This window comes from Caretta caretta, chromosome 1 (genome assembly GCF_965140235.1).
Source record: "Caretta caretta isolate rCarCar2 chromosome 1, rCarCar1.hap1, whole genome shotgun sequence".
Classification (NCBI taxonomy): Eukaryota; Metazoa; Chordata; order Testudines; family Cheloniidae; genus Caretta; species Caretta caretta.
Window position 1 is genome coordinate 162,905,238 of NC_134206.1, and position 21,710 is coordinate 162,926,947.

Below are 21,710 nucleotides of genomic sequence, written 5' to 3' on the forward strand. Positions count from 1 at the left end.
GTAAAAGACCAAGACCTTCTGCAGGACTGAGTTGTTGAGACAGCACTTGTGGGTGTCTGAGAATTGTCTGCTGAGGATCTGCTAGTGCAGTGGTTTTCAAACGTTTGAACTGGTGACCTCCCCTTATAAATTAAAAAAAACGTTTTAAATATATTTAACACCATTATAAATGCTGGATGCAAAGCAGGGTTTGGTGTGGAGGCTGACTGCTCGTGACCCCCCATGTAATAACCTCGTGACCCCCAGTTTGGGAACCCCTGTGCTAGTGAGTTCCAAACACCTGAAAGAGAGAGGGCCAATGGCATGCTGTGATGATGAATACACCAAGTCCAGAGCCAAATGGCTTCCCTGTCTAACACAATGCATAGCTGAGCTGTTGCCTGTCAGGACCTGGACTGTGGTTCCCGAAGTAAAGACAGAAATGCTTTAGACCCAGAGTGGATGGCTCTGAGTTCCAGGATATTTATGTGCAGATGAACTTCCTGAGGTAACCACAGGCCCTCTATCTGTAGGAGATCCAAATGAGCCATCCCTGCCTGGAGGCATCTGTCACCAGAGTCTTGGTGCAGAGAATAGCACTCCCATGCATACCTGAAGAGGGTCTTTTCACCAGTTAAATGAGGAGAGGACTTCTTGTGGGACCATGAGCTGGATGTCCATGTGACATTTGCTGGAGAAATAAACTGATTTCAACCACCTTTGCAGGGAGAGTAGGTGAAGTCTGACAAATTGCATCATGTATGTGCATGCGGTCATGTTGTCTGAGAAGTCTGAGGCACGCTCTAACTGATGTCTGTGTGAGTTTGAAGTTGGTTGATGAGGTCTACTATAGTTTGGAACTTTTCTTGCAGAAGATAAGTTATCATCATCTTTGAACCTACCACAGCTCTATGAACTCCATACTTGCAGTCAGAGAAAAATCTATGCTCATTCTATCTGTGTTGAAGCTCAGTGTGGTAAGAAGCTGTAGAATTACTTACAACAGAGTTGACAGGTTTCACAGTAGCAGCCGTGTTAGGCTGTATTCACAAAAAGAAAAGGAGTACTTGTGGCACCTTAGAGACTTGTTAGTCTCTAAGGTGCCACAAGTACTCCTTTTCTTTAAACAGAGTTGGTCTCCTGTTGGACTGATGATCTTCCCCATATCAATCAGTCAAAGTAGGGGTAGACCTTGATACCCTGTCTCCTTAAGTGAGCTTCCACATCTGTCAAGCACTTGAACTCCCATGGTGCAATCTAGAATGGGACACCATCCGCCTTTCCAATTTAGGATGAGAAAATAATGGGAGTAAAATCATTTGTACCTTAACTGAGGACACCACCTCCATTCCTTTAAGATGTGGGAAACAGTTTAGCTCTTGCTTCAACAGTACCTCCTTAGATTTCCTGAAGAGGGATGGGGAAGGAAGGTAGCAATAGTAAGGGTCTGGAACTGCAGTCAGTATCCTGTACTGATAATTTCTAGGACTCACTGGTGTGTGGTGATTCCAGTCCAGGCTTCCTGCGGAAAAAGGAAGGTTACACCAAAAGAAAGAGGGATGGTACAAATCCTCCAAAGGTTCTTCCAGACTCTTGACTGTGGTGTCAAAACCTGCTGGCGAGATGAATATGAAGAATAGTTCTGGAACCTCTGTAGGACTAGCTTGATAGCTCTGAGCTCCAACAGCTTTAATGCTCTGGTTCTTTTCCTTGGCTTGCTAAGCTCCTTGTGCTATCCTGGGCCCAGGTGAGCTCCCCATCCTGTGAGGCTGGCATTCGTTGTGAGTATGTGGGGGTCTGGAAGGCATGTGTGAAGACCCTTGCAAACATTTTGTGGAATTTTCCATCATCTTAGAGAGTCAGCATCTGGTTTGGAACCAGTACCTGATCTTGCAGGCGAATGATTCCATACTTTCAGGTGCCTCCAGGCCTGTCCTCTGATATAGGACCATTGCTCATGAGGTGATTTCTGTACACAAAACCAAGAGGCGCAGTAGCTGTAGATAATTAGGATTGGCCTTGCACACTTTACCAACATGGATATCAGGTTCTGCATCTTGTGGAATCTGTCCAATCCAGGGCGGGCTCTAAGATTTTTGCCGCCCCAAGCAAAAAAATTTTTTGGCTGCCCCCGCTTTTTTTGTGCCCTCCCCCCACCCCCAGCTCCACTCCTTTCCAACCCCTTCCCCAAATCTCCAGCCCCGCCTCCTCCCCCAGGCGTGCCGCATTTCCCCCCCCCCATTGTTTCCTGCGGCTCCCCCTCACCGCAACCCCCCGCCCTAGCTCACCTCCGTTCCATCTGCTCCCCTGAACATGCTGCCGCTCTGCTTCTCTCCCCCTTCCCTCTCAGGCGAGGGAGAGGCAGTGCGTTCAGGAGAGCAGGCGGAGGCGAGCTGGGGTGGCGGGGGCACATTTCTAGGGGCAGCAGGGCCGGCGCCGGGATGCCACCCCTAGAAATGAGCCGCACCAAGCACCTGCTTGTTTTGCTGGTGCCTAGAGCCGGCCCTGCCTTTCGCTACAGCAGTGCTCCCAGATGAACTCTCTTTATGGAGGAAGTCCAGAAGCTCTTCTTGGTATTTATCACTAATTGATGTGCGTGAAGCAGATCCAGCATCCGGATTGTAGCACAATGTGCCGCTGCTTGGGTCAAAGCTCTGATCAAAATGTCATCCAGGAGCGGGATATAGTGAGTGCTCTGAATATTGAATTTGGCTTCATCAGCACCATCTTGGTAAAGACCCTGGGGGCCAGCAAATGGCCAGAGGGCAGCATTTGGTTCTGGTGGCAAGCCGTGATGTATGTGAATCTCAGTAGTCTGTGGTTACATGGCCATATAGGAGTGTGCATCTGCTAGAATCACAGAAGCAAGGAAGTCCCCTAGAGACAGGGATATCTGAAACTATAGACTCCATCCACCATCTTGTCATCTTCATCCATTTGTTGAGCCACTTGAGATGCTGGATGGCTCAAACAACATCTAGACAATGAAGAAAGTGGAGTATTATCCTAAGAATCTTGCTTCTGAAGGAACCCTTCCTATTTTTCCTATGTCCTGGAGATGTGAGATTTCATTAACAACAGCTCACATTTAATGGAGGTCGTTCAAGATGGGGGAGTGGATGAAGACAGGATGGGATGAAGTCCTTAGTATCTGTAACCAGGGCTGGCGTTAGACTTGCTGGGGTCTGGGGCCAAAGCCCAAGCCCCACTGCTCAGGCCCGAAGCTGAAGCCAAAGCCCAAAGGCTTCAGCCCTGGGCAGCGTGGCTCAGATTATAGGCACCCTGTCTGGGACTGAAGCCTTGGGGTTTTGGCCCTCCCCACCTGGGACAGCAGGGCTTGGGCGAGCTCAGTTCCCCCCTCCTGGGATCGTGTAGTAATTTTTGTAGTCAGAAGGGGGTTGGGGGCAACGAAGTTTGAGAAACCCTGGTATATCTGTAATGGCATTCTTTTGTTGCTTACAACTTAGATATGTGTGTGCCTATTTATGCACTTACTCTGGTCAGATATTTCCAATTCCTCCCTGATTATGTCCTCTTGGATGGGTACAATGGGATTGCTGTCTGTCTCAGATTTGGAAGGCAGGTATTTGCCTTTAAGCTTGTCAGTGCAGTGTGTGCCTCGCCCAGGTTGGATCCGGAGTGTGGATACAACCTGTTTGCACATGGGGGGTGAAACAACCACCTTGTTGCATTTTTTTATGTCCTGCTCAGAGCCTGAATCTGAGGGCTCACCTCTCTCAGTGGAGGAGGTAGTGTTTGAGGCAGAGCACAAAACTTAGTTTTGTTTTAAATGCCGTTGCTTTTCCTTTTAGCTCTTTTTGGATTTTTTTGCTGTTTTGGTCGTTTGCTGGTGTTGCTGCCCTGCTATGGTCAGGGCACAGGCTTTTGCAGCTTGCTCTGTATGGTACCTTGAGCCCTCTGGATCTCTCTCTCTCAGGGTCCCTCTCCCCCTGCCCAGGGAATGGGGTTCATTGCTAGAGTTTCCCCAGTTTGAGCTGGGACAAATGGGAGCTGAGTACAAGCCCTGCTTCTTTCCCTCCAGGGAATTTTAGGGGTGTGTGTGTGTGTGTGTGTGTGTGTGTGTGTGTGTGTGTGTAGGGTGGGGGCGGGGTTGGAGCCCGAGCCCTTCAGGGGTTTTTTCCTTCTGGTGTTCTGTCCAAGCTGGCTGGCTAAAGTCCTCCTTGTCCTTGGAGTCTCTCCCTCGTCTGCTCAGCAACACTGGATCATGCTTTTCTGGGTTGGAGTTGCAGCTTCTTGGGGACAGGGTGGGAACCCAACAAGCCTGTCCAACACAGCCCCACCCCTAGAAATGCAAGGGTCGGTTGGCTGAGAACAGGAGGGCATAATTTGCCTTCCAAGAAGCCTGTAAAAGCTTCCCCACAAATAGACCACTGCTTGCATTTAGCTCGATGTTTGCACGTCAGTTCTGCCAGGCCTGAAGTGGGGGCTGAGATCACCCCACTGTACAACCAGTCCAGGAGAAGAAACGGTGCATGCTACAGCTGGAAAAAATGGGTAAAGCTGGGAGCAAATTGAACAGTCACTTGACTGCTGCCACAGAGGCAGAAGATCGGGCAATAAGCTGCATAAGGGGGCATGACTTGAACAGGTTGTGCCACAGCTGTGAGCTGCCTCTGGAAACTGCACCCAGGAGGGCAATAACCCATAATATATTGTAATTGTGGGAGATGCTGGGCTTCAGAATGTCTGTGCTGGAACACTTGATGCTGAGGACACAGGTAGAGAGAGAGTATCTACACTGAGTGCTGGTGCGTAGGAGTGTGTACCAAAGGGACACTGGTCTGCAGAGCTGGATGATACTGGAGTCGCACAGTACATCGTGCGTGTTGTGGTGTTGGAGGGACCCAGTCTGGATTCTTTACTACTTTTTGACTGTGAAGCCTGAGATGCGTCCAAGAAATGGTGACTTGTTTCTTGGTTTAACAAGCACTGAAGAAGGTGACCTATGCTTAGGCTTGTCTTTGGAAGTCCTCCCCCAGTACAAGGTCGACTGCATCAAGGAGGCCTGTTGTGCCCTTCAAATCTCAGGAACTGACAACTGAAATTTCTGATCAAGAGGCAGCCCAGGAGCACATTTCACAGGGGTGCTAACAGTAATGGACTGCTTGAGGGTTTATACCGTGGCCACCCCTCTCTTTTAAGAGTCTGAGGCGAGCTTCGTTGGGCACTCCAATAGAAAGCTTTAAGTGGGCATCCCTTGCCTTCTGAGTCCACTTCAAAGAAGTGGTGTCAGATACAACAATGATCCAGGATATATTCTTCTCCAAAATTTAAAAGGCATCTAGAGTGCCAGTTATTCAGAGACATAGAAATGCCACATTAGGGACAAGATTTAAACATCAGAGATTTAAGTTCTGCCACGAAGTCTAAGGCCCCTGTATGGAAAACTTGTACGTAATATAATAAAATTAACAACAAATTGTTTTGTGTCGTTTTGCCCACTGGCAATATAAAAACAAGCTAACTACAACTAAGTAACTACTCTAATGAGGTGTAAGTGTGGGGAAGAAGATGGATAGAGCCCAAGTTCTGTCTCAGTGCTGAGGTGGTTGGCTGTGCTCCACCCTTTATGCTTTCATGTTGTTTGGGGGTCGGGGTATGGGCACATCAGGACATCCAGAGTAATACTAGATCTCAGCCAAAGGAAAAAAAGCTGAGATAGAACTCTAGCTGTGATACTTCCTCAACAATATTCTGATTTCTCAGGACCTTAACTTACCTCCGTATCCCCACATCAGTATCACCTATGAAAGTTTGTGTACAACAGGGGTATCAAAGTCGTGGATTGGGAGAGAGGTTACGCCTAAGAAAGAAAATCTTTATGTTTAGGTAAGATGTGAGTTCCTAATCAGTGGAAGTAATAACTTAGTCCATGTGTTTTACATATGTAACTATGAACTTAGACAAAGAAACCACACATTTTAGATGTAGAAATAATTTTACTTGATCACAAGCCTCAAATTAACATTAAACATACTAAATTGATTACAAGGTAGATTTAACAAAAAAACTTCACAGTAAGTATAAATAGGCTGCGTGTGGGAGAGGATTATTAGATATTTTATTTCATGTAACCAGTCAACTTTAATACTCTTGACGTTTTCAGAGTCTGAAATGTTTAGTGGTATATAGCCTAGTTTTGGTTGTCAGGTTGCTATGACAAGTTACTCAGCAATTAACAACTCTGAGCAGATTTTTTTTTTTTTTTTTTAAAGGTGCCTCAATTGCAAGCACTTCGTGATTGAGGGGACAATTCAAAAAGACCAACACTAAACTTAGTTCAGATAAACATTTTAGACTGGTTCAATAAAAAATAATTTAACAAATCTAATTTTCCAGAAGCATTTACCCCATACATATCAGAGAACAAGAGATAAGCCAGTGTCCAGGCACAATTTCAATTTAAATACTAATGATGATACTTGATTCATCTTCAAAAAAATAACATTTACAGTTAGAGGAAAATGTAAGTTCTTATATCACTTTCAACAAAAATCAGAAACTGCATGTAGCAGCAGAAATTTAAACCACACAGTGAGTTAGAGAAAAAATAAACATGATAAAAGTGAATAAATCATTCACTTGGAGGTCTACAATCAGAAAACATTAACACATAATAGTGGTTATTCAAAATATAAAATCTAGTCTAATCTAAAATACTTTAATTCTGGTTTTGTATAAACCACAACTTTGTGTGGAAACCTTATCTGCAGAAAAAAAAATCTCAACAGTTATCATTTGGGTTCTGAACAAGTTGTGATTTGAAGCCTTTAACTACAATCACTGCTTTGTGTATACATTGGAAATTAATAGATTTGAATCTCATTTTAAAAATAATTTAAAAAAAATCTTAAACAGCACAGCTAATTAAAACTGAAGTTTTGAAAGACCCTACTTTTCATTATTTAAGCTGTTTTATTTTGACTGACCGAGCTGAGAAGAAGTTAGTATTTATTTTTTACACTGAAGCAACACTGTAATGTTTGTGTTCCAACTTTGCAGGAGAATGTTAATTAACTGAGCTACTTGGAATTTGATTTCTTCATGTAAACAGCTGATTTTTTTTTTTTTAAATAAAAGGATGACAAACTTTTATAAATGCTAAATTTGGAGTCAAATGGTATCTGATTGTGACCTTTTAAAGGTAGAGAAATTTCAAAAAAAGGACAGTCAACCTGTTAAGGTCCCAAAAACAATGTTCCTTATTAGCTGTTTATATAATTATATAACCTTTTGCTTGAATTCTCGAGAGATCACTCCATCTTCCAGGGATGAAGCACTTAGGCCTTCCCTGGAGGAAGGTATATTTGGTGGCCTACATGGCTTAGGTATGCCTTTAAAATAAAAAAATACCCCATGTTTTACCCTGATACATGTGGGTTATACATTTTGTTCAGTTTAAACATACAAAGCGGATAATTACATAAAAGAAAGCTACATAAAATCCTCTTCAAGATAGCCTATGGTATATTAATACACACATCCATTTGGCCAGTAATTAGGAAAAAAGCCAGCATTTTCAGTATTAAAAATTAACTGGTTTGATTTTTTTTCTTCTAAATTTTAATTGGAATAAAAATGATATTTATTTCTCATGACGTAGAACACTCAGTGAAATTCTGGCTTCATTGACTTCAACAGAGCCAAGATTGCGCCTATGTTTCTAGGCAGCACATTACACACATACATTTGTTACCAAGATTATTTATTTTCAGCTACTAATATGAATTGCATCTTCTTGCTGATCTGATGATTATTAATAGTAAGGGAAGATTTAAGCATGTCGGTTTCGTCCAGGAAGCTTAGGGAAATCTTCAGGCAATAGAGCATGAACGCGACATGTTGGGCATGTATTTTGTGTTTTAAACCAGGTTCCAATACACTGTAAAAGATGGCAAGAGAAATGTCAGAAACCTTTAGTTAATTTCAGCTATACTAAGAGTTTTCAATTTAGTGATAAATACTAACAAAATTACATTATTTAAAAACAGGCAGTTTTCCAAAGCATTCAACCATAAGTTAAGATTTGGTGTTGGAAAAAATCCAGCCTCTGGTTCTATGATGCTACACAGAGTTTTTTTTTAAAACCCATTTCTGGTGTACACCAATTATACAATTACTTTTATTACACTTATTTTTAAGGTTTGGAAACAAAAATAAAAGTGCTCAAGGACAGCTTTTCAATCATCAACTTTATTAAAGTCCTACATAATAGTAATGAATGTACTTTAGTATACAATTTTGATTCTTCCTTACTGTAAGAACTTACTATAGATGTCGCTATTTTCATGGGTGTCTACCCTTTTAACAAAATACTGGCAATGAAGCCTGTGTTCCTATTACAGTTCTGGAGTTTGATTGCTAATGGGTAAGGCTAGGATTTGGTCATGCAGGTCGCGGAGGAATCCGTGACTTCCGCAGACCTCCGTGACTTCAGCCCACAATGGCTAGGAGCTGCAGGCTACCCCACCTTCCCTGGAGTGGCAGGGGCCCCCACAGCATGGGGAATTCTCCAGAAGCTCCCCAGTCCCCGCAGGGGATCCCCCGGCAGCTACCCAGCAGCTGCAGGTGGGGGTCTCTTCCAGCCACAGCAGGGCAGGGAGCTGGACCCTCCTCCCTCTGTCTTTTTTCATAGAAGCATAGAATATCAGGGTTGGAAGGGACCTCAGGAGGTCATCTAGTCCAACCCCCTGCTCAAAGCAGGACCAATCCCCAACTAAATCATCCCAGCCAGGGCTTTGTGAAGCCTGACCTTAAAAACATCTAAGGAAGGAGATTCTACCACCTCCCTAGGTAATGCATTCCAGTGTTTCACCACCCTCCTAGTGAAGAAGTTTTTCCTAATATTCAACCTAAACCTCCCCCACTGCAACTTGAGACCATTACTCTTTGTCCTGTCCTCTTCCACCACTGAGAATAGTCTAGAACTATCCTCTCTGGAACCACCTCTCAGGTAGTTGAAAGCAGCTATCAAATCCCCTCTCATTCTTCTCTTCTGCAGACTAAACAATCCCAGTTCCCTCAGCCTCTCCTCATAAGTCATGTGTTCCAGTCCCCTAATCATTTTTGTTGCCCTTCGCTGGACTCTTTCCAATTTATCCACATCCTTCTTGTAGTGTGGGGCCCAAAACTGGACACAGTACTCCAGATGAGGCCTCACCAATGTCGAATAGAGGGGAACGATCACATCCCTCGATCTGCTTGCTATGCCCCTACTTATACATCCCAAAATGCCATTGGCCTTCTTGGCAACAAGGGCACACTGCTGACTCATATCCAGCTTCTCGTCCACTGTCACCCCTAGGTCCTTTTCCGCAGAACTGCTGCCTAGCCATTCGGTCCCTAGTCTGTAGCTGTGCATTGGGTTCTTCCGTCCTAAGTGCAGGACCCTGCACTTATCCTTATTGAACCTCATCAGATTTCTTTTGGCCCAATCCTCCAATTTGTCTAGGTCCATCTGTATCCTATCCCTGCCCTCCAGCGTATCAACCACTCCTCCCAGTTTAGTATCATCCGCAAATTTGCTGAGAGTGCAATCCACACCATCCTCCAGATCATTTATGAAGATATTGAACAAAACCGGCCCCAGGACGGACCCCTGGGGCACTCCACTTGACACCGGCTGCCAATTAGACATGGAGCCATTGATCACTACCCGTTGAGCCCGACAATCTAGCCAACTTTCTACCTACCTTACAGTGCATTCATCCAGCACGTACTTCTTTAACTTGCTGACAAGAATACTGTGGGAGACCGTGTCAAAAGCTTTGCTAAAGTCAAGAAACAATACATCCACTGCTTTCCCTTCATCCACAGAACCAGTAATCTCATCACAGAAGGCGATTAGATTAGTCAGGCATGACCTTCCCTTGGTGAATCCATGCCAATTTTGTCATGGACATTTTTAGTAAAAGTCAGGGACAGGTTACGGCTTCTGTGAATTTTTGTTAATTGCCCGTGACCTGTCCATTATCTTTACTTAAACGGTCTATGACAAAATTGTAACCTTACTAATGAGCTTAGCATGTCTATAGCACTTTAGTTTTTTGAAGTGATGCAGAAATATGTAATTAATTAGTAACTTTATGAAACTTTGAATAGAAGGGTTGCAGTCAACTTTATTTTTAAGCTTAAATGGTAGTTTAACAAAACCATTTTAGTGTCTAGCTCTCTAAAATACAAGAAAATTTTGCCAACTGAAAATACAAAAGAGGAATATTCTCAAACATACGATGAGTTATTACAAGGGATACAATAAAAACGAATCTATGAATTGCTACTTTAATATCAACATGAAATACTATGAAACTGGGGGATTTTTTGAAAAGGGGGAAGATTTGTTTAACTCAAAACATATTTTTACACCAGATAGGTAGGTTCAAAAGACTCACAGGTAAACAGTATGAGAATATAAAGAAAATTATTAATCCTTACTCGTCTGTGAAAACTGTGTCCACATTCTAGCACACACACATCCTCCTGGCTTAGCTCTTCATGGCATATTATGCAGGGATCATCATCAAATGTCTAGAGATAAAATAATTTAAATATATATTTTACATAAGGTTAACAACTACTTTAAAAAAAAAAAAATCTATCTAGTCAGCTAGTTGTAACACAGTGGGTCGAGTGCCTTCCAAACCTAAAACAGGCATAGATCCTGCCCTGACGAGCTTACAACCTATTGTAAACAAACCCATTCCTCCTATCTTTTTTTAAAAGCCCAACAGAACAGAACAATAGTATTTCAAAGTAAATAAATTGTTAACACAAGTGATGCTACCGAAGCTGAGACACCATTACGGAATGCTTTCGAAGACAGAGCACTGAAATTTTCAGGAAAAGGCAAAGTTTAATGATTGAAAGTCTAGGAATCCCATCTCCAATTTTTATTTGCATATTATGGTAATTGCATCCTGCAAGCACCTCAGATAAATCTCGTTCTGTCTTCTCAAATCACCTTATAAATAAATCCTCATACACTATCACACCTGATAGTGCTGTTACATACATTACGCATCTGAAAACAGAGACTGGGAAAGTGAATAATAATTTGAGTATTTCAAAGCACTTTGAAAGTGGGGAAGATATCAAGTAGGGTACCCATCACCATTTTACAGATGAGTATATTGATGCAGGAAGAGCATAAGGGCTTGCAGTTGTAGAGCACTGGGAGTTAAACCAGCCTTCGGAGACCGCAGCATGGAAAATGCTGCCGTGTGTTTACACTGTCAGCTGCAAGCGCACTGGCATGGCCACATTAGCAGCTCTTGCAACGCAACAAAGAGCAGTGCATTCTGGTAGCTATCCCAGGGTGCAAGTGGCTGCAACGTGCTTTTCAAATGGGGATGGGGGGTGGAGTGTGACAGGGAGTGTGTTGTGTGTATGTGGGGGGAGAGTGAGTGTGTTTTGGAGGGCAGAGAGTGTGTCAGCATGTTGTCTTGTAAGTTTGGACAGCAGTAGACCCTCCTCCCCCTGTCCCTCTCTCAGCAGCATTCCACAGTAATGGTTGCTTTGTCCCAGAGCAGATAAGCATGCTGGCTGTCAGAAACAGAGCTTTGAAAGGGGATATCCACATGCCTGCAGCTGAGTTCAAAACAATGAGAAGAGTGGCCACTTGACTTCAGGGGATTATGGGACCTTTCCGGAGGCCAACCACAGCACACTAATGCAACATGCTGTCCACACTGACACCCGGGCGTACCAGCCGGGACGCAGCAAGCGTTATGCTTCTTGTGGAGGTGGATTACCAGGAGTGCTCCAGCTGCAGAGTCCAGGTGCTCTACGTGCCTTGCCAGTGTGGACACCTCAGGAGTTAGGGAGTCCAAGGCTGATTTAATGCGCTCTAACTTGCAAGTGTAGCCGAGCCCTAAGTGACTTGTCTGAAGTTCTGCAGCAAGTTAGTGGCACAGCCTCCAGGAGCAGGACACGGAGAGACTTTCCAGTTCTCTGCTCTGAAGACCAGGGAACACTCAGAGAATTGGCTTACAATGCCTAAAGCAACAAGCATTAGAAAAAAGGCATCTCTCATTCGATTGGATGTGTGTGTAACGAAGCTGTGCTGCATTTACTGCCAAGTATTTACAGGCTGTCTCGTTAATTACTGCAATGCACAAAGATCTGATCTGACTAATTAAGGTATTTTATAAAGTATCTTCTAAGAACATTAGTGAAGCAAATGAATACAGATTTTCTTTTTTAAAATATAAGAGTTTTGATTTCTTCGTTGAACTTTCTGTAAGATATAATACCTTGACTTAATTAAAAACCATGGAATAATGCATCATAAAATTGCCCTCTTGTGCTTTGATATATCGATTGAATACATATATATTTTTAAATTAGTGAAAGAGTAAAGAAAACTTACAGTAGAATCATTTGATTTTATCCATTTTGATTGTGATGGTCCTCCAACAGGTCTCCATGGCTGGTGGGTTGGCTGTGATGGCTGAGTTGTTTTGTTTGCAGCAGTTTTATAGGAAGGCCTTGCCTTGGATAGGCTAGACACATTTCCCACGGCAGACTTGGCTACTTTCAGAGTCTGAGTTACAGCACAGGATGCTGGCTTCTCAGTTCTCTTTGCCGAGGCTGGAGCCTACAGAGGTATTGCAAAGTAAACTTCTGTCATCATCAAGCATTATGTCATGCATTTGCTAAAGAACATTCAGTATCCTCTTCAGCTTTCTTTCACAGTTTTAATCAATTACGGTGCAAAAAAGCTGACATCTGCCATGTACCTTTTTCTTATTTTGATGGTCCAAAATGAGTTCTGTCACTCTGGTAAGGATTTCATCTGAGCTCAATCCTGAAAGTTTGTTTCCATTTTTAATTTGTACTTCTTTTATGAAGTTAGTAAGATCGAAACTGCAAAGGGGAAAAAAGTAAAGCACAGAGTTTTACAACAGTTTGTACTGTGATTCAGACAGCACAGTTACAGTAAAAAAAGCCTTTTCATAGTAGTGGTCCTCTTTAAAAAAAAAAAAAAGGGGGGGGGGGAGAAGAGGTTGACCTTCTTTAATGCACTTTAGTAGACACACTTCTAGATACTATTCTGTCAGTGTCTAGTTTTCACTGCTCTTATCATGAAACACCAGCAGTTAGATGTTTTAACCACAGTGGACTGACTCAAGGAAATAGTTGCAATGTTAAAAAATAAATTATAGCTGATTTCAGAGGTAACCAGAAATAGAAGGTTCAGAGGCAAGGATCAGGAAGGCCAAATCACACTGGAATTGCAGCTAGCAAGAGATGTTAAGAGTAACAAGAAGGGTTTCTTCAGGTATGTCAGCAACAAGAAGAAAGTCAAGGAAAGTGTGGGCCCCTTACTGAATGAGGGAGGCAATCTAGTGACAGAGGATGTGGAAAAAGCTAATGTACTCAATGCTTTTTTTGCCTCTGTCTTCACGAACAAAGTCAGCTCCCAGACTACTCCACTGAGCAGCACAGCATGGGGAGAAGGTGACCAGCCCTTTGTGGAGAAAGAAGTGGTTCGGGGCCGGATGCGCTGCATCCAAGAGTGCTAAAGGAGTTGGCGGATGTGATTGCAGAGCCATTGGTCATTATCTTTGAAAACTCATGGCGATCGGGGGAAGTCCCGGACGACTGGAAAAAGGACAATGTAGTGCCCATCTTTAAAGAAGGGAAGCAGGAGGATCCTGGGAACTACAGTCCAGTCAGCCTCATCTCAGTCCCTGGAAAAACCATGGAGCAGGTCCTCAAGGAATCAATTCTGAAGCACTTAGAGGAGAGGAAAGTTATCAAGAACAGTCAGCATGGATTCACCAAGGGCAAGTCATACCTGACCAATCTAATTGCCTTCTATGACGAGATAACTGGCTCTGTGGATGAGGGGAAAGCGGTGGACGTGTTGTTCCTTGACTTTAGCAAAGTTTTTGACACTGTCTCCCACAGTATTCTTGCCAGCAAGTTAAAGAGGTATGGGCTGGATGGACTATAGGGTGGATAGAAAGTTGGCTAGATTGTCGGGCTCAACGGGTAGTGATCAATGGCTCCATGTCTAGTTGGCAGCCGGTATCAACTGGAGTGCCTCAAGGGTCGGTCCTCGGGCTGGTTTTGTTCAATATCTTCATAAACGATCTGGAGGATGGTGTGGATTGCACCCTCAGCAAGTTTGCAGATGACACTAAACTGGGAAGAGAGGTAGATACGCTGGAGGGTAGGGATAAGATACAGAGGGCCCTAGACAAATTAGAGGATTGGGCCAAAAGAAATCTGATGAGGTTCAACAAGGACAAGTGCAGAGTCCTGCACTTAGGACGGAAGAATCCCATGCACCGCTACAGACTAGGGACCGAATGGCTCGGCAGCAGTTCTGCAGAAAAGGACCATGGGGTTACAGTGGACGAGAAGCTGGATATGAGTCAACAGTGTGCCCTTGTTGCCAAGAAGGCCAATGGCATTTTGGGATGTATATGTAGGGGCACTGCCAGCAGATCGAGGGATGGGATCATTCCCCTCTATTAGACATCGGTGAGGCCTCATCTGGAGTACTGTGTCCAGTTTTGGGCCCCACACTACAAGAAGGATGTGGAAAAATTGGAAAGAGTCCAGCGGAGGGCAACAACAATGATTAGGGGACCGGAACGCATGACTTATTAGGAGAGGCTGAGGGAACTGGGATTGTTTAGTCTGCGGAAGAGAAGAATGAGGGGGGATTTGATAGCTGCTTTCAACTCCTGAAAGGGGGTTCCAAAGAGGATGGATCTAGACTCTTCTCAGTGGTAGCTGATGACAGAACAAGGAGTAATGGTCTCAGGTTGCAGTGGGGGAGGTTTAGGTTGGATATTAGGAAAAACTTTTTCACTAGGAGGGTGGTGAAGCACTGGAATGTGTTACCTAGGGAGGTGGTGGAATCTCCTTCCTTAGATATTTTTAAGGTCAGGCTTGACAAAGCCCTGGCTGGGATGATTTAGTTGGGGATTGGTCCTGCTTTGAGCAGAGGGTTGGACTAGATGACCTCCTGAGGAACCTTCCAACCCTGATATTCTATGATTCTGAGGATGTCCCTGGGGGACAGAGATGTCAGTCAAAGCTAGGGTTCCCTCTGGAATTTGTGTTCTTCTACCATTTGTTGAGTCTGAAGTCCAAGACAGCAGACAGTCCCATGCCGCGATCCTCTCCCTTAAAATTCTGGATGACAAAAAATATGAAGGATAGCCTTAAGAACCTTTCTGTTGCTCCTACATCCAGAATGTTAATTTATCACCAGTTGAGGTTTGATATGATTGCTTGAAATGGAGGAGTGGATGAAGGAGGGATGGGTGAGGCCCTCAGAGAGTAGCCGCAAAAAACAGTTACTCACTTTCTCGTAACTGTTGTTCTTAGAGATGTGTTGTTCATGCCCATTCCAAGCAGGTTTGTGCGTGCTGCATGCATGCCAGCCGGAATATTTTTCCCCTAGCAGCATCCGCAGGGTCGGCCTGGGTACACCCTGGAGTGGCGCCTTCATGGCACCCAGTATAGGGGCCTGCCAACCCCCTACACCCTCAGTTCCTTCTTGCCAACTATTCCGACAGAAGGGTAGGAGGGTGGGTATTGGAATAGACACGAACAACACATCTCAAAGAACAACAGTTACGAGAAAGTGAGTAACTGTTTTTTCTTCGAGTGATTGTTCATGTCCATTCCAAGCAGGTAATTCACAAGCTAGAGCTCAGGAGGTGGGGTCAGAGTTATCCACAGAATGGACCACGACTCGCGCAAAATCTGCAACGTCCACGTAGCTGCCCTGCAAATTTCCTGAATAGGGACTTGTGCCAGGAACACCACAGAGGAGCCTGGGCCCTGGTAGAGTGGGCAGTGATCTGCGGAGCGGGCTCCTTTGCCAGGGTGTAGCACTCCCTAATGCAGGACGTGATCCACGACGATATGCGTTGAGAGAATACTGGGAGGCCTTTCATTCTGTCTGCCACGGCTACAAAGAGTTGGATGGACTTCCAGAACAACTTAGTTCTCTCTATGTAGAAGGCTAAGGCCCTATGCACGTCCAGTGAGTGTAGCCGGAGCTCCGCATCGGCGGAGTGTGGCTTGGGATAAAACACTGGGAGGAAGATGTCCTTGGTCATGTGAAAATAGGAGACGACCTTTGGGAAAAAAGCTGGATGAGGCCTGAGCTGGACCTTATCCTTATGAAAAACTGTGTAAGGGGGCTCAGTTGTGAGGGCCCTGAGCTATGAGATTCGTCGAGCCAAGGTAATTGCCACGAGGAATGCAACCTTGAACGAAAGATATAACAAGGAGCAGGTGGCCAGAGGTTCGAATGGATGGCCTGTAAGCCTGGAGAGGACTAAATTGAGGTCCCAGGCAGGGACAGGCTGACGTGTGTGCGGGAAGAGCCTGTCCAAACCCTTGAGAAAACGACTGACTATAGGGTTTGGAAAGACCGAGAGACCATTTGCGCCCAGATGGAAGGCGGCGATAGCGGCTAAGTGGACCCTTATTGATGAACGGGAAAGGTCTTGATGTTTTAGGTGAAGGAGGTAGTCCAGTATAAATGGTATGGGGGCGCGGAGCAGCAACTGACTGCGTTGCTCTGCCCAGATGAAGAACCTTTTCCATATGGCCAGGTACGTAGCCCTGGTGGATGGCTTTCTACGACCATGGAGGGCTTTCTACTATCAAGGAGGACTTGTCTGACCTGGTCCAAACAAGACAGCTCTGCGGCACTTAGACACGGAGCATGCAGACCGTAAGGTGGAGCAATTCCAGATTCGGGTGCTGGAGTTGGCCCTGGTCCTGCGTGATCAGGTCGGGGACCAGCGGTAAGGTGAGTAGGGCCGCTATGAACATGTCCAGGAGCGAGGTGAACCAGTGCTGACGCAGCCATGCCGGCACTATTAGTATAACTCAGTGCCGGTCCCTGCGGATCTTGAGGAGCGCCCTGTGGACTAGCGGGATGGGTGGGAAAGCACATAGCAGGCAGCCCTCCCAAGAGAGAAGGAAGGCATCCCCGATGGACCCCAAGCCATGGCTCCCGAGGGAGCAAAAAGTCTGACATTTCCTGTTGCCCGGAGTGGCGAATAGGTCTATCTGGGGAGAGCCGCAGAACCGGAAGATTGAGTTCACCATGTCTGGCCGAAGGGACCACTTGTGGCCATGGAAGGTCTGGCTGAGGCTGTCTGCCAGCTTGTTTCGCACCCCTGGGACGTATGAAGCCTGCAAGTAGATAGAGTGCTCCCTGCAGAAGTCCCACAGCGCTAGGGCTTCCCAGCACAGGGGAGAGAAGCGTGCACCCCCGTTTGTTGATACAGAACATCACCGAGGTGTTGTCCGTGAGGACTGAAACACACCTGCCCATTATGTACGTTTTGAAAGCGTAGCATGCCACATGCACTGCCCTCAGCTCTTTGACATTGATGTGAAGAGCGAGGTCCATCGGAGACCAGAGGCCTTGGGTCTTGAGGTCCCCTTGGTGAGCACCCCCAACCCAGATCCGAGGCGTCTGTCACCAAGGAGAGCAAGGGCTGAGAGCCAGCAAAAGGCACCCCTGTGCAAACTACTCGTGGGTTGAGCCACCACAAGAGGGAGTCCAGCACCAGGCGGGGCACAGTTACAATCCTGTCCAACGCACCTCGGGCTGGTAGGTACACCGACGCCAGCCAAGACTGGAGTGGGCACAGCCTGAGCCTGGCGTGCTGCACCATGTATGTGCAGGAGGCCATGTGTCCCAGCAGCTTTAAACAGTTTCTTGCCGACGTTGTGGGAAACTGTCTGAGGCTCTGTATGATGTTCTGAAGTGAGCAAAACCTGACTTCTGGGAGGTACGCCCTGGCTTGGGTAGAGTCCAGGACCATGCCTATGAACTCTATCCTCTGCACCGGGGACAGAGCAGACTTTTCCTCGTTCAGGAGGAGACCTAAGTTGAGGAAGGTCCTCCTTATAAATTCGACCTGAGCCTCCACCTGGGCTCTCGAGCGACCATTGATCAGCCAGTCGTCGAGGTATGGAAAAACCTGTATCTGGTGCTTATGCAGGAACGCCGTGACGCATTTTGTGAATACTCGGGAGGCAGTCATCAGCCCGAATGGGAGGATGGCAAACTGGTAGTGGCCTCTGTTCACCATGCATCTGAGGTAGCATCTGTGATGTGTGACTACTGCGATATGAAAATACGCGTCCTTCAAGTTGAGGGCGGCATACCAGTCTCCTGGATCCAGTTAGGGGATAGTGGAGGTTAGCGAGACCATGCGAAACTTGAGTTTCTTTACGTACTTGTTGAGCTGTCGCAGGTCCAGTATTGCTCTGAGGCCCCCCCCCCCGGCCTTCAGTATTAGGAAATACCGGGAGTAGAAACCCTTGCCCCTTACCTCCTGAGGAACCTCCTCCACTGACCCTATTGAGAGGAGGGACTGCACCTCTTGAATTAGAAGTTGTTCAGGGAGAGGGGTCCCTGAAGAGGGACGGGGAAGAGGGTTGGGGGAGGGGGGTGGGAAGGTACAGAGTTGGATGGAATATCCCCTCTCTACCGTGCGGAGCACCCATCAGTCTGAAGTAATTCAGGACCAGGCACGGTAGAAAGGGGATAGACGGGACGAGAAAGTAAGATGGGAAGGATCCAAAGGTTGTACTGGCAAACCGTCCTCGACCGTACCCTCAAAAGGGTGGTCTAGAGCCCAGAGGGGCCCTGGGCTGGCCAGAGCTTTGTCCAGAGGGAGGGCGTTGCTTCCTCCGAATGCTTCTATTTCGCCTATGCTGAGCGTCCTGGCAATTTTGGGGTTGGTAAGGACGAGAGGCAGGTTGAGGCCTAAAATGCCTGCGCTGGGTAGCAGGCGTGTGAAGCCCCAGCGAACGAAGGGTAGCCCTCGAGTCCTTCAAGCTGTGAAGTCTCTTATCCTCTTATCCGTCTCTATCCACCAAAGAGTCCAGAGGAGGGTGGGTGTAGAGATGGTCATACCCTTTAGAGGAAACAAAGTAGCGGTGCTCAGATTTCTTGGCAGTAGGTGCCAGAGAAGCCACAAGTTCTTCGCTGTCTCCATTATTGACTTGATAAGTGGTAATGCAACCCTGGATGGGCCGGAGGGAGCCAGGATATCTATGACAGGGTCTAAATCCTCTTCCTCCTCCTCTGCCTGAGTCCCCAGGCTTTGGGCAGCCTGCCTCAAAAGCTGTTGGAAGAACCCAGCTGTCCTCCAAAGCTGGGGCCATCTAAGTCCCCGCAACCACTTCATCAGGTGAGGACGAGGAAGAGAGAACAGGAGGTGGGCCCAGTTCACTACCCTCCACCCCCCTGAGGTCCCTCAGCATGCGGTACTCAGGCTGTGGACCTGGTATTGATGAAGAACTCGGCATGGCATCCGGTGCCGGAGCAGACAAATCCGGCGGGACCGAGACCGACGGGGTCGATAGGGATGGAGCTGAGGCTTCCACCGGTGGCGTCACCTGGAGAGCCAGTGATGGAGCTGGCTGAGGTACTGGTGCCAAAGCTATCTGAATCAGTGCGACCCCTCCCAACTGTGGCACAAACGACGCTGAGGACACAGACACTGTTCTGGAGCGCGGGCCGTGGGCTTGACCTTGGCTCTGACGGTACGCTCAGGGTGTCCAGAAGGGCCATTGTGCAGGTGGTTGCCACTGTTGCTGCTACAGTGCCGGGTATGGTTGGTGACTCCGCTGGGACCTGGACCTCCTGTTCCGCAATCTGCTGGATCGAGCTGAGTCCACCTCCGACCCCGAGGTTTCCAAGTAAGAAGACCCCGGAGAAGCAGTTCCCCTGGGTCGCCAACGGATGACTACTTGACTCTGGGGAGCAGTGTGCTTCCTGCACCTGTGCAGACGGTGCCGGAGATGGAGACCGATGGGCCATCATGGCTGGCTTACCCCTGAAGTGAAACAGGGGGCGTGCAGTTGCTGGCGAATTGTCCCTCCTTTGCAGGGGAGGATAGCACCGGGAGGTGCATCAGGTCCGTTGCCACCTCCAATGCCTCCGGCGTCGATGGTGGCTGTAGGTCCACCAGATGGTCCAGGGACCGAGGAGGGTTCGGATTCGACTGGACCCCAGCCGGCACAGGAGTCGACAAAACCCTGGACAGAAGCAAGGCAGAGTCGGTCTGTCCCGAGCCACTCGTGGACACCGCCGGCCCTTTAGGTTTCGAGGGGGGTGATGGGTCCCTCACTGGCCTCTTCTTTTTTACTGGCACCAGAGATGGAGACAGTGCTGAACTGAGGTAGACGCCCTATGGCCCGAGCCGTGACAGTGCTCATGGGCTTTAGAGTCTTTAGCCGGGTGCATTTCGTGAGCTGTTGGTGCTGGAGCACTGCGCACCGAAGAGGATGTGCTTGGTGCTGGGTCATTGGGTCCCGAGTCGGATTGCCATCTGAATGCCGTCTCCATGAGCAGGCGTTTTAGCCTCTGCTCTCTGTCCTTAAGGGTTCTTGGGCGGAAACTCTTGCAAATGCGCCACTTGTCCTTTTGGTGAGTCTCACCAAGGCACCGCAAGCAAGACGAGTGAGGATCACTCTTGGGCATAAATTTTCCACAGGACTTGCAGAGTTTAAACCCCAGAGACCCGGGCATACCCCCGAAGGGGAAACGAAGGATTAACAATCTACTAACTATATGAAAAAACTATAACTATAGAGAACAACTATTGAACTATGTGCACTAGGAACAAAAGACACTGCTAAGGTGCTTGCTGTAAGAGCGAGCAAAGTTCCAGCTAGCCGTCACGGGCGGTAAGAAGAAACAGAGGGTGAGGGGGCAGCAGGCCCCTATACTGGGCGCCATGAAGGCGCCACTCCAGGGGGCGCCCAGGCCAACCCTACAGCCACTGCTAGGGGAGAAATCTTCTGGCTGTCGTGCATGCGGTGTGCACACACCTGCTTGGAATGGACATGAACAATCACTCGAAGAACTCTTATTTCTCACCCACTTGTCTGTGGTCAATAGAGACCATTCTCCTGAGAAACGGAAAATTCAAGGAGTATTTCTGCATATTACTGGGCTTGTAATTCCTTCTCTACACACTATGTGGGGAGGGACTGCTTTGGTTTGGAAGTGCTGTCTGCCACAACTTAATACAATTTTTTTCCAGACAGGAGACAACCTGTGTATTTGGGTGAGCACAGAATTTGTTTGGAGCAGGCATCTGTAGTCCAGGACACAGTTAGATGTGATGCCATGGCAGTATCTGAGAATCTTACTGCATCTACTGAGGTATCTGCCATAAAGTCTGTTGCTGGGGTTATTTTCTTTAGATAGACCAGAAGTCAGGATGGTTCTTTTGGCCAAGGATGTCTCAAAGTTCCTTTTATGGTGGCTTTTACCTTTTCGTATCATTGGGAGAGAAATCCTCTTCACCTAGGATTACCATTTCTTTTGCTAGAGATGCCACTCTAGTATCATCTTTTTGTATTTCTGTAATGGCGATTTTTGGTGCTTGCAACTTTTATCTAAATGCACACCTGGTTATGCACTTAGCTTTCTCAGGCATTTCCCATTCCTCCCTGTTCACATCCTCAAAAGGGTGCAGTGGGATTGCTGTCTGAAGTGAGGATTTGGAAGGCAGGTATTTGCCCTTAGGCTTGTCCTTATGTGCCAGTTCTGGCTGATCTGGAGAGCAGATGCAACCTTTCTGCTTGTGGTCTCGAATTTATCAGAGGGTGAAAAACCTTTGCATGTTTTCCATGCCCTGCAGAGAGCCTGAATGTGAGAACTCTCCTTCCTCATCAGAGGCGGCAGAGCCTGAGTCAGA

General features: G+C 46.8%; 2 protein-coding genes across 13 annotated transcripts in view; one reads left to right on the top strand and one right to left on the bottom strand.

Annotated features, from left to right (window-relative positions):
- The window catches only part of VPS26C (VPS26 endosomal protein sorting factor C), a 66,635-nt gene that overhangs the window by 34,391 nt on the left and 10,534 nt on the right, over positions 1-21,710 (top strand). The window contains exon 11 of one of the 8 annotated variants that reach the window (XM_048867067.2): positions 11,524-12,220. The exons of 6 other annotated variants lie outside the window; for them this stretch is intronic. The gene's annotated coding sequence lies outside the window, so the exon portion shown is untranslated. Of the gene's footprint in view, positions 1-11,523; positions 12,221-21,710 lie in introns of those variants that run through there. One more of the 8 variants, XM_048867058.2, reaches the window with a different exon arrangement.
- Positions 5,920-21,710, bottom strand: part of TTC3 (tetratricopeptide repeat domain 3) — a 132,923-nt gene continuing 117,132 nt past the window's right edge. For all 5 annotated transcript variants that reach the window (XM_048866992.2, XM_048867002.2, XM_048867011.2 and 2 more), the window contains 4 exons: positions 12,738-12,864; positions 12,368-12,595; positions 10,435-10,527; positions 5,920-7,882 (listed from right to left, as the gene is read on the bottom strand). In XM_048866992.2, the coding sequence (XP_048722949.2) occupies positions 7,775-7,882; positions 10,435-10,527; positions 12,368-12,595; positions 12,738-12,864 (556 nt within the window). In that variant the 3' untranslated portion in view covers positions 5,920-7,774. The remainder of the gene's footprint in view (positions 7,883-10,434; positions 10,528-12,367; positions 12,596-12,737; positions 12,865-21,710) is intronic.